The 16309-nt window shown below is 43.3% G+C and overlaps 1 protein-coding gene across 3 annotated transcripts in view; it reads left to right on the top strand.

The window, feature by feature from the left end:
- The window catches only part of LOC119814031 (SLX4 interacting protein), a 163610-nt gene that overhangs the window by 104223 nt on the left and 43078 nt on the right, over positions 1–16309 (top strand). For all 3 annotated transcript variants that reach the window (XM_038329282.2, XM_038329281.2, XM_038329280.2), the window contains one exon: positions 2654–2774. In XM_038329282.2, coding sequence (XP_038185210.1) covers positions 2654–2774 — 121 coding nt within the window. The remainder of the gene's footprint in view (positions 1–2653; positions 2775–16309) is intronic.

Genomic DNA, 16309 nt, shown 5'->3' with positions numbered 1-16309 from the left:
AGATTGACTGTGGGCTGTCCTTTTGAGGACTTTGTGTGTAGCAGGTCAGGACTTTTCTCCACTGTTCTCTTTCTTATAATCTCAAATTTTAGGTCACTAGCACGTGTCCACATGACTCAAATTAGCGCATTCTTTCCACCAAAGTGACTAAGATTTCATACAAGGGATCTTGCCCTGCTGACTTGGGAAATGTTCTCGAGTCCACCATTTCAGGCCCCAGATCTCCCATGTTCTTTTGCAGCTTGAAGACTTAGGCTGTAGACCGTTAATATTGATTTTTAGGCAGTTTTGACCAAGAAATGGTTGATATGGAATGTTCTAGAGTCAAGAGTCACCTCCTCTAGAAAGCACAAGGTTAGATTTCTTGTCAAGTGCCACATGCAGCCATGTTGTTCCAGCGAGTGTCTATTCCGGGGCAGTGAGGCATAACTTAGCAGAGGTGCATGATGGAACCTGCAGAGAGCTCCTTCAGTGGTGACCGCAAGAGGCCTGCTTGCCCTACCAAGCTGATCTTTCCTCTCAAAGCAAAGCTGCCACCTCTACTTTGAGCTGTTCCTTCAATTTATGTTCGCTGCTGTTGGAGTCAGTGAGAGATAATTTATGTCTGTGTCCTAAAAAGGAGATGTGAGGCAGGTTATGACTTCACATACGCTCAGTCAGTGCTTCCTTGATTTCCATCTCCAGATCGCCTCATGATGGGGCGGTGTAGAAACAACCAGCTCAATTGCATTTTAACAGGCACTTTGTATGGAAAGAGGGCTGGGCCATATGTTAAACATGCGTTTCATTCAAGTCCAGCTCATGCAGTGAAAGAGACAAACTGAAGTTGTCCCATCTGTGAACCCGAGGAAGCAGACAGGAGCCCTGTTAGCACAGGGAGCTTGTGCCTGTCTCCTGCCCGCTCGTGGGTTCTTTACTTGGTCCTCTCACCTTCCTCTCAGATATTGCTGGCTGTTTTTTTCCCTGCATTGCCCTAGGCCTGTTGAGGATGCTTTTCCCAAGCCCGGCTAGATCAGTTCTTAGGTATCCGTCTACTCTGCACATTGCCCATCTTTAATCCCTGAAACCTGATTCCAATAAGGAACGCCTGGAATATAGTGAGAAACTTCATGTGTATGGGCTCTATTTTTGTCTAACTATTTTTAGTTCTAGCCTTATAGGGTATTTATGGCCAAATTTTAGCAATCCTTGTTGCCTTGTGTGTCTTCCACATATTTTCTAGCTCAGTCATACTTGAACCCTGCATGTGAAACAAAAATTATTTAATTGCTAGAACAACAGTACGAGGCCAGGCTGCCTTTGTGTTGTGTGAGCAGTGCCAAGCATTCAGCTGTAAATGCTATCTTTATATTCCACATTTAGCTGCAAATAAAAAGCAAGAGGAGACTGGCATTTGCATTTTATGTAGAAATGTCTATGTTTGTGTTAAATCAAGGATTTTATATCCTGTTTAAGGGGTATTTGCAATAAAGGAGCGAGCAGCCAAAAACCTGGTTCATGCTGTAATGAGGAAGAATCTCAGCGATGAACCTGTGATGGCTTTTCTGAGAAGCAAGTGGAACAAGTTTGAGGTGACCAGAACAACTCTGAGTCTGCTACGGAATTATTGGAAATTGATCTAGGATCTGTCTCAGTTTTAAAGTATCTGTCTTATATGTAGCTTCCCTTGATCTCTTATGGTAAATTACGTTTTTCTGGTAATTCAGGAAACACTACACAAAATAGTGATACCCACTGTACATTTGGATTTCTGAGTTATTTATTTTGTTTCTGTTCTTTGCTAATATTACATGCCAACTGATGTCTCTAGAAATTTATTAATAACACTGCATGCTGAAATTGAATTCAGGCCTGGTACAGCTACCTAGTAACATTAATCTACACCAGAGACATGAGAAGTTACTTTTATCATTCATGAATGAAGACTATTAATGTGATTTTAGAAAGCAATTGAGTCTACGACATCATCACAAGAGTGAGAAGATCATATTGCCCCCCCCCCCCCCGCTTTCTGATCTCTTGTGTTTGTAAACCCAAGGCCAGAAACTAATGAATGATGCTGTTTACTCTGCAATAAAATTAAAAAAAACAAATCTGAGCCATGCTGGAAAATGTAAGTTTCTGGCTTTTCTTACACAAATAACATCAGGTAACACTTTCTCTGCAGGCAGAACAAGGGTGCGGTGGGATAGTAGGGCCAGAGCTAGTGGCTTCTGTGACCTGTCCGCATGCTGCCCAGACTGACTACAGGAGCATTCTTATACGCCTTTCTGCACCTCTGAGTACCCCTGAGTCCCATGCTGAACCCGTGTAGAAAGCTCCATGGGATTTATCCCCTCCATCCATCACAGTGTGATGGACTGATACTTAGATGAAAACGTTCTTGAAGCTGTACCCTGCTTTTGAAGTAAGCGTTTAAATCTTTATTTGGAATTGTGAAACTGAGGCAGAGCCAACATCAGCCATGGAGCTGTCTCTGATAACCCATTTCATGTGCACTGCGCTCCGGAGGGCTGTGCAGTGCTCCTTTCTGTGTTCACAGCCATGTTAAAAAGCTAGCTGAATGCCAGCATTTGCCTTTTCAGGATGTATAATCTTTTCTTCTCTGGATTGCATTAAACTTGATATGTCTATTGTTTTACATTTACTTTAGGAAGTTTGTTTGCTGTTAAAAGAAACCATTGATTCCAGAGTTAAGGAGTACGTGGGCATTCATAAACAGCCCAGGCCATCAGATGCAGAATTCACAAGATCCAGTCCCTTGTCCTTAAAAGGTAGGCAACAACCTTTGAGATTTTGGACAAAGAAAATAAAATTTCTGCTCTGTAGAGATTGCAATGATATTTGACTCTGTTGTGTTCGCATAGTGATACATTGAAAAAATATGCTGTAATGAAGATGCTGTGTTTGAGTAACAAAAATTCACCGAAAAACCTTAAAGGGCTTTTAATGGTAGGCAAAATATATAAAAATAGCAAATAAAACATTCTTAAGGAAACTGTAAAATTTTAAAGGTCTGTTTTGGTTTTTTGACAAATAATCTTACAAATGGACTTATATTAATACTGACATAAGTTGATTCAGTGTCTTATGCTTTTAAAAATGTTTTCCCATATGTCCCTCTATCTCAGATGTTCTCAAACAGGAGCAGTGTTGTTCCCAGGGGACATTTGGAAATGTGTGCAGAGAGTTTTGGTTGTCATTACTGGCAAGGGATGGGATGCTGGCCCATTGTTGGTAGAGACGAGGGATGACATTGCATTCACAGAGCGCAGAGCAACCCCTTCATAGCAGGCTACGAGCTCCCAAACCTAAAGGGAGTCTACCTGTGATGGCGCAGGTGAGGAAACAGTCTGTAGGTTCAGTGGCTTGATCAAGTACAGGGTCATCTCAGGACAGAGACTGTGGCTTATTTAGTGCCTTCCCCTCATCTATCTCCAGTGCTTAGCTTGGTTCCCGTGGTAGAGATGTAGTGACATGCTGCGTGAGAACACTCGTGAGGGATGAGTGGCCGAGCTCAAATCCAGACCTAGCTCCTGTGGCCTCCACCCAATGTTTTTTTTTTTTTCTGTTTCCTTGGTCTTCTGCCTTGATTTTCTATTTTGTTTTCATTGTTTGTTTCTCAATTAACATCAGCATTTCATAGCAGCCTGTGGAACAAATACAGTGAGAGCGTGGTAATTATCAGACTACAGTGGGTAGACTATTGTGAACCCCATTATGCTAATAGAACATCTGTTTAAGAAAAATACTGAATTACATATTTCTCTGAATCTTTCTTGATCCAGAGTACTCACCTTTTATAGATGATAAATAAACAAGTAGTTTTTGTCACACAAACTGAAAAGCTTAAGAGTATGACATTTTCAAACCAAACAATGTTGCTTCCCAGTGACTCTCAACCTGTGGGTCTCGACCTCACAGGGGTTCCATATCAGATATTTAAATTATAATTTGCAACAGCAAAATTACAGCTATGAAGTAACAACAAAACATTTTATTTGGGGGGGTCACTATAACATGAGGAACTGTATTAAAGTAATAGGAAGGTTGAGAACCACAGCTTTAGATGATGCTCTCTGATTTGCCATTCAGTGTTGTTAAGAATTTTAAGTAGACCTGACCAATCTCACATTTTATCTGGTGCAACAGGAAAAAGAATGGAGCCAGATTCTAAGATTCCCCTCTCTGGCACAGCTGTTACAGTAGGTGGTTTGATCAGAATTCAAGCCAACCTTTCCATTCCCATCCCAGCCCTGACTGCTGAGGGAAGAGACTAAATACTCAGTACCCAGCTTCTCTCACACACAGTTCTGGTCCCAATATGGCAAGAAAACGTCCTCAGGTTTGTGTGAGGAAAAGGTTTATTGTTTTTTTTCATAGAGAAAGTGATCTTATTCTGCATACAATTTTGTAACCTTTCTCCCACCTAATATATTGTAAAAATAATTTCATATATCACCATTAAAAAACCGTTGTCATAAAATGCAGATAAAACTTACTGTTCAAAAACTTTCAAGTGTACACTTTTGACAACATAAATATGCACACATTTTTGTGCAGTTATCACTTTTCCCAATCTCCAGAAGTTTTTCATTGTCTAGTCTGGAACTCTGCATGCATGACTAATGTGTCCTCATCCTCTTGCCCAAGCTTCTGGTCATGGAGGGCTCGCTTTCTGACACTGTTGTTCTTACTACATCAGTATCTCATGTGAGTGGAGCCACATAATGTTTGCCATTTTATTCTCTGTGTTATTTACCTTACAGTTACATTTTCATCATTCTTACAGCTGCATTTATCAGAATTTCACATTTTCTATCATCTTCCAGCGTATGTCACAGTACCTGTTCATTCATCTACTGACAGAATGTTTCCGTGTTTAGGCTGTTATCAACATTGTTGTTGCAGACACTGATATACAAATCATCTTTTCAAGCTTTTTGGCTCTTTTGAATATAAATGTGGAAAATTTTGGATCACGGGGTGGTGCAGGACAATTGTCTATATTCTGTCAGTTATGTTTTAAATAAATGCTGATTGGCCAGTAGCCAGGCAGGAAGTATAGGCGGGACAACCAGACAGGAAGTAGAGGCTGGTCAATGAGAACAGGAGAATTCTGGGAAGGAGGAAGCCCATTCCTCCCCAGTCCTGTCCCAATCACAGAAGAAGGAAGATGTGATTGCCCCGCTGAAAAAGGTACTGTGACATGTGGCTAACATAGATAAGAATAATGGGTTAATATAAGTTATAAGAGTTAATAAGAAGCCTGAGCTAATGAGCCAATCAGTTGATCATTAATATAGACCTCTGTGTGATTTCTTTGGGGCTAAATGGCTATGGGACCTGGTGGGAGGACAGAAACCAGGCAGGACAGAAACCCAGACAACAATGGGGGTAATTATTTTGATTTTATTTTTGAGGTTAACATACTGTTTGCCACCATGACTGCATCATTTTTACATCCTCACCAGCATGAGGGTTCCATTTCTCTACATCTTCGCCAACCCTTATTTCCTGATATTTTGATAAAAGCCATCTTAGTATATGTAAAGCAGTCTCTAACTCTGGTTTGTTTCATTGTTTTTGAATATGTAATTGGTAAATATTTTTGCAAACTTTCTGATTTGTCTTTTCCCTCTTTTGATGATTTACCCTGGTGCATAGATTGTTTTGAATGTGATAAAGCCAGAATGCCACTTTCTTCCTTTGTTGCTGGCCCTGTGATGCTATCCCTGTGGAAGTCCTTTTCAAGTCCTGTCTTGTGAAACTTTTCCTCTAAAAGCAGAAGTTCTATGAAATTTTAAAAATTAGCCATTTTATTCAGGAACTTGACCCCATGTGAGTTACTTTTCATATGTAAATTAAAGTTAAAACCCACTTTCATGTGGATGTCTAGTTCTTTTAGTATCATTTGTTAAAAGACTGCTTTCCACACTGAATGGGTTTGGTAATCTTGTCACTAATCATTTGAGCGTTGGTGCTGGTTTATTTCTGAGCTTTCTCTTCTGCTTCAGTTGTTTGTGTCTGCCACTGGTGCCAGTGCTGCAGCCTCTTGATATACTATAGCTTTGTGGTAAGTTTTGAAATCAGAAAGCTTAAGTCTTGTAATTTGTTACTCTTTTTCAAGATTGTTTTGACTTGTTCCAGGTCCACATTGCTATTTTGATGACTGCAAAGTATTCTATTAAACGTCAGTGCTCTTAATTTATTGGTAGAATTAGATTGCATCTGATACTGTTCTAAAGAAGAGTAGAGTTAACATTCTAGTAATATACATGCTTGTAACTCCAGAGTTGGATTTCATGTTTATAGTTTTGTGGAGAGAGAGAGAGAGAGAGAGAGAGAGAGAGAGAGAGAGAAGAGAGGAGAGAGGGAGGGCAGGGGAGGTAGAGGGAGGGAGGGAGAGGAGGGCGGGATAGAGAGAGAGAGACGAGAGGAGAGAGAGAGAGCGATGAGAGAGAGAGGAGAGAGAGAGGGAGAGAGACATGGGAGGAGAGAGACAGAGAAGAGAGAGACAGGGAGAGAGAGAGAGAAGAGAGAGAGAAGAAAGAGAGAGTTACTGGGGCACATGACTCTGAAGTGTCTCTACTAGCTATATGAGCTACCGCTTTTTCTTTTCCTTTTCTTTTTTTTTTGCTGAGCAGGATCACTGCGTTGTCCAGAGCCCAGGGCTAGCCCAAACTTGATATCCTTGTTTCAGCCTCCCAAATACTAGAATTACAGGCATGCACCATACCCAGCCTAAAAGAGCTCTTTAAAGACATTGATGGATGTGTGTTTAAGTATGTCTGTGTATACAAGTGTGTGCAAACATGCATGTGGAAGCACAAGGTTGATGTCATGAATTATCACTGTCCACTCCTCTGCCCCATCCTTGTGGCCAGTTTTCTTAGTTGAACCCAGGACTCATTGGTATGACTTCTCTTGCTCTAGAGATCCCCTATCCTCATCTTCCCAGGGAGTAATTCTAGGGAGGCAGTTGTGCCCACTAACATTTACATGGGCCGTGGGATCAGAACCTTTGTGCCATGCTTGTACAGCAAGTGCTTTAATGCCCAAGCCATCTCCCAGTCCCCTGCAAATGACCTCTCTGTTATCATCTGCTCTTGACTTTCTCTAGTTGCACAACAACAAACCCGGTCCTATGTGCTTTGTGTAGCCCCTGGTGACCATTAGTGGTATAATATTGCATTTAGTGTAGTGAGATGATAGTACAACCAGAGGAAACCAGGATGGTGCTAATAGAATATTTCATTCACTCTTTGAAAGTAAGCTTTATAGGAAAGCCCCATGCTTTGTCTCTTCTCTCATTCTAACAGTCTTTGAGCGTATCTGTTGAGGGTCACACCATGGCCAGTCCCTTTCCCTGTAGCCACCAGCTGGTCTGGATTCCCACTTCACCTGGACAGCAGTAGCAGGAACCCCGCTGGCTTCCTTCCATATGGTCAGTGTGCCACCTTCTGTCCATACTGTAGTCAGGCCATCCCTTAAAATCTCATGTCTGCTCTTGCGAAGATCTGTAGAAACCCATTCAGGATATTCTCGGGGTCTCTAAGATAAAGGCCAAGCCCCCTGGGGTCTTGCGCGTTTGTTCTCCAGTCTTGTTTAAGTGCCTTTAATTCTTTTCTGGTAACGTTTCATTGTCCTGGAGCCTTTGCTCAAATTAGAGCCTCGTTTTCCCTCTTCTGTGTTGTCTTCAGCTCTCTACTCAGAGTTCACTCAGGACAGTCATCCTCCTGTCTGTAGATTACAAGTACCCTGAACTTCGCCCTCTACCATCTGATAAACGTCTGCCTTTCCACACATGTGTGAGCCTCCCACAGGCCAGTTCTGCCCTGTATTTTCTCTGTCGTCTCTCCATAACCAAGGCAGTTCGTGGCATGCAAAAGCAGCAATATATATGCGTGTAGGTGATTGATCCATTAATCCCTTCATCTTTCCTTTTCTCATCAGGTCAGTAATTGCTGTGACTTGCCTGGCCTTCCTCATTTCCTACAGACCGGCTTTGTTTCTTCCTCTGTGACCGCACTCTAATAGCTTCTCCCCTGTCTGACAACCACGTTCCAACTCAGAAACTTTATTTTTTTCATCAATTTCCTCATTTCCCCTTTTCTCTGACCACGTGTTATTTGGCATTTATTACTTAGGTCGCCCACACCATATTGCATCCTAACTGAGCGGTGCTCTACTTACCTGCCTTCCTCCCTCCCTGTGAGGGGAAGGCTGACTGGCACCCCTAGGGCCTCCTTCCCAGATTGCCCTGCTGCAGAGAACTGTCTCCTTGGTGTTTGCTCTCCCCACATACTGTTTTCCAGGCATGAATGCTACACAGTTCTCTCGCCCACCGGATCACTCTCCTCAGCTGACAGGTTCACCATGGGCCAATTTCTTTTTTCCATTTCCAGATCCATATCAGGGTAACATGCCTCGGCATGGCATGTAAACTGAATATGTAATCCTGGGTAAGCCGAAATCTACAAGCTCATAACTTTGCTCATTGCTCTAATAAGATTAATCTTATTCATGCTTTGTGAGTGTTCTTTATAACAACTGCATAAGCTCCTCCGAGGCTGTTTCCTTAATCTTTTATAAAAATAAAAAGCACAAAGATTATTCACAAAGTCAGTGAGCAGCGTAATACAGATATTAGCTTCATCCTTCATAAGTCATCTGGAAAGCCCTTTCAGGTCAGGCTACAGTAGTGACATGAGGGAGTCTTCAGAAAGACGACACCATCAGTTCCCACCAGCGTCACCTCAGCACTTTCCTCTAGCCTGGACCAAAACTGGGTGTGACCAATGTCTTCAGTCTTTGCCAGACCAGCAGACTAAAACTCAGCCAGCAGAATTGTGCTCTTTTATTGTCATTTATGTTTTTATGTGCTCACTGACTGGACTGTATAAGTTCTTGCAGTTTGGGCTTGTTTTAGACTGCCTTCCACGGACACGGAAAGAAAGCAGAAAAAGAACTGAGAAGGAAGAAAGAGAAGAGAGAAGAAAAAAAGAAAAGAAAGAAAAAAAAAAAAAAAAAGAAAAGAAAGAAGAGAGAGAGAGAGAGAGAGAGAGAGAGAGAGAGAGAGAGAGAAAGAGCAAGAGAGAAAGAAGAAAAACGAAAGAAGAGGAAGGGGGGACGGGGGAGGGAGGGGTGAGGGAGAGAAGAAAAAGGAAGAAAGACAGTAAAGAAGAAAGGGAGGGGGAAGGAGTAGGAAGGAAGGTGGAGAGAGAGAATGCAAGAAATGGATATAGATCTCTTCCCTCCCTCCCTCCTCTCCCCCTCCCTCCTTCCCTTCCTCCCTCCCTCCCTCCCTCCCTCTCTCCCATGCTTCCTTCCTTCTTTCCTTCTTTTCCTGTCGCCATCCCTTCATAATCAGTTACTCACTTGCTGCCATTGCCTCCAGGCTCTCCTTCCAACTCATCCACACCTCTGCTGCCAGAATTGTCTTTTGGAAACAAAATTGACAGCCCTCAGCTTGAGACCCTTTTTGCTCAGAAGCTATAGTTTAATATCCTTCTTCAATTCTTCTCTACTTGACACAAGCCAGAGTGTATCTGGCTCTTGGTTGAAGCTGATGGGATCTCTACGAGGGTCAGCAGTCACTGTTCTGAAGCACAGCTTCTGGCACGGGATGGGGACAGCTTCAGGATACATACCATTTTCACACAAAAATGATGTTCATCTGCAAAACTCAGGGCATGGTACCAAAGCCTCCCCAGCCAGAAGAGAAATTGGTCAGCGCATGGCCAAGCTCTATGCAACAAAACTGCATCTCATATCTGTTCTGTAGCTGCAGGTGGGTCAATGGAGGCAAAACATTTGGCTTTTACCCTGGGAATATAGAATTTATCAAAATATTGTAAAGGCAACAAGTCCAACCTTTGATTGGGTGGAGTTTATCCACTGAAAATTTACCGTTGTCTTCCTGTTTCCATGAGTTTCCAAATGATAACAACAAGCTGTCCCCCCAATGTGCGCGCGCGCGCGCACACACACACACACACACCAGTTTCCAGCTATACAGGATATGTCCTCCTCAAATAGTTCTAAAGCCCAGCTCCACTCTACCACAGGGGTTCTGAGAGATAGTTTTATGTATTTAACCATCTCTAGTTCATTCATAGCCCATATTTGCTAAATGTCTAAATTGTGATACTAACTAAAACCACCATGTTTTAAATAAAACAAATGGAAAACAGCAAAAATGCCTGTCTTAGTTCTTGCAGCTGATGCTGCAAGGAGGTCACAGGCACCATTCGGGTGCAGGTCTCAGGTACCATTATTATTACTATTATTATTATTATTATTACTATTATTATTATTGTAATTATGAAACTTGTAGTTACCATCTGTAACTCTCTTCTAATGTGTTTTCTATTCCTGTCTCTTTAGCTGACCTGGAGTCTTCATGTTGGGTTGTGGGGTACTCTAGCTATTAGTAGCTCTGCCTTGACAGGATTATCCTTGCTTTTTGTTCCACTAACTTTGAGAATGCTCAGTGGGGCAGGGTGGTAGTAAAACATAATCCCAGCACTCAGGAGGCAGGGGCAGGCATACCTCTTGAGTTCATGATCAGTCTAGTCTACAGATTGAGTTCCCAGGAAGCCAGGGCTGCACAGAGAAACCCAGTCTCAAAGAAACAGGAGTGGGGGAGAGACAGACAGACAGACAGACAGAATGCTCAGTAGATAGGACTAGTGATATTCCCATATTTTCTCTATAGGGTCCCTTTTCCCTGTGTGCTGTCATGAGCCACCACTTCACTTCTCCCTGGGGCCTCTCCCAGCCTCTGTGTCATGGCTGAGGAGCCTGAAGTAGTTAAATGGCACTTTGAGCTTCCCTACCAGCCCCTGGATAGTCTTCTGTGTTAAAGATTTCCACTGAGTCCTGGATTTAGCAGAATCAGGAAGGCATAAAGCAAGTGTTTGCTGAGCTTGTCCCTCCTACATTTGTTTCCTGAAACCATGTATTATGCCAGGACAGTACATATTCTGATCAGAGTAAACCTTTCATCCTTCAGCCTACAAGCTTTGCCTGCTTCCATCAGGTCCTGGCCGATGTCTCACATCCCGGCAAACCTCCCCATTGTTATATAAGGCTGCTACATTTGAGTAGTGTTTGATTACATAAGACCGTTGACTTACCAGTCCCTTGTCTTATTTTGACTAAGTGATTTATGCAGTTATGGCCTTTACTTGCCTCAGTATTTTTAGCCATCCAGTCATCACGTGACTTCCTACTCCAGGGCTTTGGAGGTTACAGACACCGTCTGTTCTAATCATTAGTTCTACCAGCTCTTGATGCTCTGCGGTTGTCTCTAACCCTAAAGGAGGCTCATCCAGGGGCTTTATGGCAATGCTCTTCCCACACTGGCCAGGCACCATTTTGCAGAGGATTCTGGGAGAACAGGAGAAATCAAACAGTAGGGTGTGCCATTCTTAGGCAGATCTTCTTGAATGTAGATTACCGTTCTCTTAGCGTTCTTTTACCAAGCTACGTTTGGCTGGGTCTAACTCAGTAAACCTTACAGCTGAGTTCTGGTAGAGGAGCCCAGTCCTCTCAACTGTCTTTTTTTTATTGGATAGTCATGAGAATGACCTTCTCATCCTCAGTTAAGGTAATATAAAAATCTGACTGTTAAGAAGAATGCAGGGAAGCTAATCAGCTAATCCTATAGACTTTGGAAGATCTCAGGTAGACCTATGAGACACTGAGCTTACAGGAAGTCCTTATTCCCTGAAGAGAGGGGAATAGCACCCCAGTGGCCTTGACCAGCATACCTGGAGAGCTCCCTGAGTATTCTTCAGTTGACTAATCGGTAGTCCCCAGAATACAATGCTCTCCCAACTCTCATCTTTTATACGTGTAGCTTTCCAAGAGTTTTCTCTTGGCAAACTCTAATTATTCCAGGACAGGGCCCTGGTAATGTCAGACACTGGGGAGGAGCACAGTGTCGGAAAAAACTGAGGAATTGTCGCTACTTGTTGGTCACCTGTTTCTTGAGGATGCTTCTGGTCTGTTTCCACTGCAGCAGAGGTGGTGGTGGTGGTCCATTACAAATCATTAAACTGCCTTTCATTTTCCAAAACCACATCCTGTCCCAGTGTAAGATTGCAGGACAGGGGAATCACCCACTACAAAGGGACAGAAAATGGTATCCCCTAAGCCTTTCCCTCTGGGAAGCCTTAGCATCTGCCTACTAGTGCCTGCTACGGAGTGTCCGTCCATCACCAGTGTCAGCTGTGCTGGTGTCTGACTCACAGCCAAGGCAACCCCTGACACAGGCGTTTTTAGCCACTTTCCGTCCCCATTAGTGGGAATTAAACTGAGGCTTTCTGCATCTACACAAGTGCTTCACTGCTGGGCTGTGGCTCCAGCCCACAGCCCCCATTCCTAACCCTTCCTCTGAAGATGAGAAGCAGGCTTGGAGTTGTGTAACTTGTGCAAAGGTCATGTGACTTTGAAATGTCAGTGGCTGGGGAAAGTGCAGCCATCTAATATCTGACTGTCTTGTGTCTCCCTTAAGGAGAGTGGTGTGTACATATGCTTTGTTTAAATAAAAAAAAATTCTTGTTATTAAAGCTCAGCTCTTTAGACACAGAAGCAGTGTTCCGCTTGTGTTACCATATGTGCATCTTTGTTTTAGACTTTGCATATCCCGTCTCTGCTCCTGAGACAGGAAAATAGACACCCAAATAGCTCATCTCCTAGTTCAAAGTACTTGGTGCAATCAATTGCCTATATAGATAGCAGTCCATTTGTGCTTGTGGAGCAGTAAGAATTTTTTAACTTATTACTCTATTCTATGTAACCTTTTCTTTCAGCTAGCATGTAAGAAACCCAGCCCTTTGGAAAAGTGTAAAACAAATTAAATTTCCCTGGGTACTGTGGTTTCTGCCTGCCGAAGTTTTTTTCCATGACTCTTCTTTTCAGTTGACCACTCTCCTAAAATCTTAGCTTCATTCTCTAGCCAAAATGCACACCCATCTGCTCATCCTTTTGTGGCATCATCCCAGGTATGGCATGTGAGTGACCAGGGCAGGAGGACTAAGGCTTCCTCTCCACCCACTTCCTTTGTAGCCTCTGGTGCTGGGGCACATCACCACCGTGTTAGAGAATCAATGGGTGTTCACACAAGAGAAGAAAAAGACAAGAATGGCCAAAACAAGCAAGTTCTTCCTATTCTTCCCTCTGTCTGAGAAACGTTCCCCTCCCTTCCCCAGTGCCTGATGCAACACAAGGTCCTGCCAAAGAAAGCTTTCTCCTCGCTGTCCAGACTCGGGCTTGTGGTGAGCTCTACTCCCTGATGTCCCTGTGAGTGAAGATGTGTATGTGGCATTTTGTTGTGTATTTATTTTCCCAGCCTATCAAAAACAGAGCTTTTTCCTAATTAAAATAAATTTTGGAAGTGAAACCCGTTTCCCGTGAGCCCAGCCCTTCCTCAGGAGATTCCTGGCACTCTCAGGAAAGCCTGCAAACGGGCTGTAACTCACCACCTATGTGCTTTCCTTCAGCTACCGCTTCTCTCAGATTTTAAAAGCAATTTAAAAAAAAAAAAGATTATACATCATACATCCCGCAACTGCTAAATCTCAACAAACACAGGCCCTTGATAGATGCGATTTTTATCATTGCTTCTGGTGTTGATTGGGCTCCTACCCTGGAGCTCTGAGTGCACACCCACAGCGGGAATAAATGTTCTTCAGTCACAGACAGGGAGTGTAGGCCCTGTCTGACTCTCCCGAGCAGGGGAGAAGTGACAAAGGAGGAAACGCTCAATTGTGTGGTTTCTGGATAGTAAGCCAGCAAGGCACATTTTCAGTTACCTGCTCTGTTCAGTGTTCTCAATTTTCACACAGTGTTTTTTTTCCTGATCGTAGCCACTTGAGAATTAAAATGGATTTCTCTAGTCTGCCGTAGAACATAGTGAAAGCATATGTCTTCTTTTTACACATGTGTTTAAATAGTTTTGGTCATTATTTACATTTCTTCCCATAATGTATTCGGTCAAAATATTTTCTAAACTTTCATCCACACACAAAAAAACTTAAAAGGACAATAATGAAAGTGAGTGCCTGTAAGCCCTCTCGTGAATGTTACTGTGGAATCAGCAAAGATTGCTTTTCCAAGAATGGGAAACTTAAGCCGGGCGGCGGTGGCACACGCCTTTAATCCCAGCACTCGGGAGGCAGAGGCAGGCGGATCTCTGTGAGTTCGAGACCAGCGTGGTTTACAAGAGCTAGTTCCAGGACAGGCTCCAAAGCTACAGAGAAACCCTGTCTCGAAAAAAAAAAAAAAAAGAATTGGAAACTTGTAAAACTTGAAGTTTTAGACATTTTACTGAAAGTGTGCTGAAGCAGCAGGGATAACTCGAGATGCATTTCTTTCTCAAATGCAGGGGAGGTGGTGTTCACCTCTTACCACACACAGTACGTGTAAAGCAAACAGGACTCAGACGAGTAGCGGTCCCACCTGGCGCAGCCAACGGACAGGGAGGGATGCTGCGGAGCTGCAGGTGTCTCGGCCATTGTTTACTTCGTTTTGTACAAAATGAAATACAAAAGTGCTCAGAGACAGGTCTGTGAACAGAGGAGTGTTGTTTTCAGCCCGTAAGGTGCTTGATTGACCCATTGGAGACAGTGCTCTGGCTGTCTGTATAGACTTTATTAGAGTGATCTCACTGGCCAGTGAGTGGACTGCTGCTCTCACTCCCACGGCCCTTCCCCCGTGATCTCAGGGCCTGAGCATCACAGAGACTTCTTGAAACAAAACCAATGTTGCTGTTGCTTAGGTTCAAAATATAGTTCCAGTCCTGCTGGGGTGTTTGTAGCAATTTGAGTCCCGCGTTACTTTCGTTGGAGCCCTTGTGACCATTGGAGTCCCCTGTTACTTTTGCATCTGCTTAAATCTGATCACTTTTACAACTGGAAATTTTGCAATTTAAATTGCTACATGTCAGTGACTCTACACAGCCCCCAGGAGTCTTCGATGCTAGAAGGATTTTTGTTGCCAAACACTGGTTTGTAGGAATGTTGTCAGAGGTTTGTCTTTCTGGGTCTGGGTTACCTCACTCAGGATGATCTTTTCTAGAGCTATTCATTTGCCTGTGAATTTCAAAGTTTTTTTTTTTTTAACCACTCTGTGTACTCCATTATGTAAATGTACCACATTTACTTTATCTATTCTTCAGTTGAAGAGCATCTAGGTTGTTTCTAGGTTCTGGCTATTATGAATAATGCTGCTGTGAGGACAGCTGGGGAAACTGCATGGGACTGAACTAGACCCTCCGACAGTTATGTGGCTTGATCTGTTATAGGGCCCTGGGAGTGGGGTCAGGACTTATCCCAAGTGCATGAACTGGCCTTTTGGGGCCCATTCCTATGGAGGGATACCTTGCTCAGCTTTGATACAGGGAAGAGGGGCTTGGTCCTGCCTCAGCTTGATGTGCCTGAATTTGTTGACTCCCCAAGGGAGGCCTTACCCCCTCAGAGAAGTGGATGGGGAATGGGATGGGGGCAAGAGAGGGTGGGAGAAGGGGAGGGAGGGGAAACTGGGGTTCGTATGTAAAATGAAAAAAATTTAAATGAACAAAAAAGAATGTTGTCAGAGGAGTTGTACAATTGAGTAAGAGGCCTGCCCTTTACCACCTCCATGCAGACCAATGATTTATTACTAGATTTTTCCAAAGACATGCCACTTATAGGAGTAAGTAGAACTGGTTAGCACTCCTGTCTAACTGGAAGGAAAATAGTGGAAGAGAAAATTTCCTGTTCATAAATTGACATAGAAATGGGACCAAAAAACCAAAACAAAATTCTTTTCTCTTAGGAATCTTTTTGTTATATGTCCAGTTCTTACAGGGCTGTCTAAACATGCTGCAGACCAAACTAGTGCTTCGCACATGCAGGGCATGTACTTTATCACCGAGCTGTGTGCATGCCATGCTACAGCCGTCATTAACTAGAAATGTCACCATTTCTAGTGCTAACAACTCAATGCAAGGCCCGTGGCTCTTCACTTCTACCCAGCAGATGAGAACAACCCTCACCATTGAAAACCATGGTCTAACACAGCATGTTGGCAGCATGTTACGCTGGCGTGTTGGTGTTATGTTATCCAAGTGGGCGAGTTGCCGCATAGCTAATATGTGTGTATGGATTGGAGAGAAGGATAGAAGTAGAAGGGGAAAAGTGAGATTCCCTGCTAGGCCGTGTTCTCCTTGGCTAAAGCCTAGGGAGGTGACGATTTAAAGCAGTGTTCTCTTCTCTCTGCTATAATGCAGTGGCCCTTTCTTATCCAGGCAGCATATAAT

The sequence above is a fragment of the Arvicola amphibius genome, chromosome 5 (genome assembly GCF_903992535.2).
Source record: "Arvicola amphibius chromosome 5, mArvAmp1.2, whole genome shotgun sequence".
NCBI classification, from domain to species: Eukaryota; Metazoa; Chordata; class Mammalia; order Rodentia; family Cricetidae; genus Arvicola; species Arvicola amphibius.
This window is presented reverse-complemented; position numbering and strand designations above follow the sequence as displayed.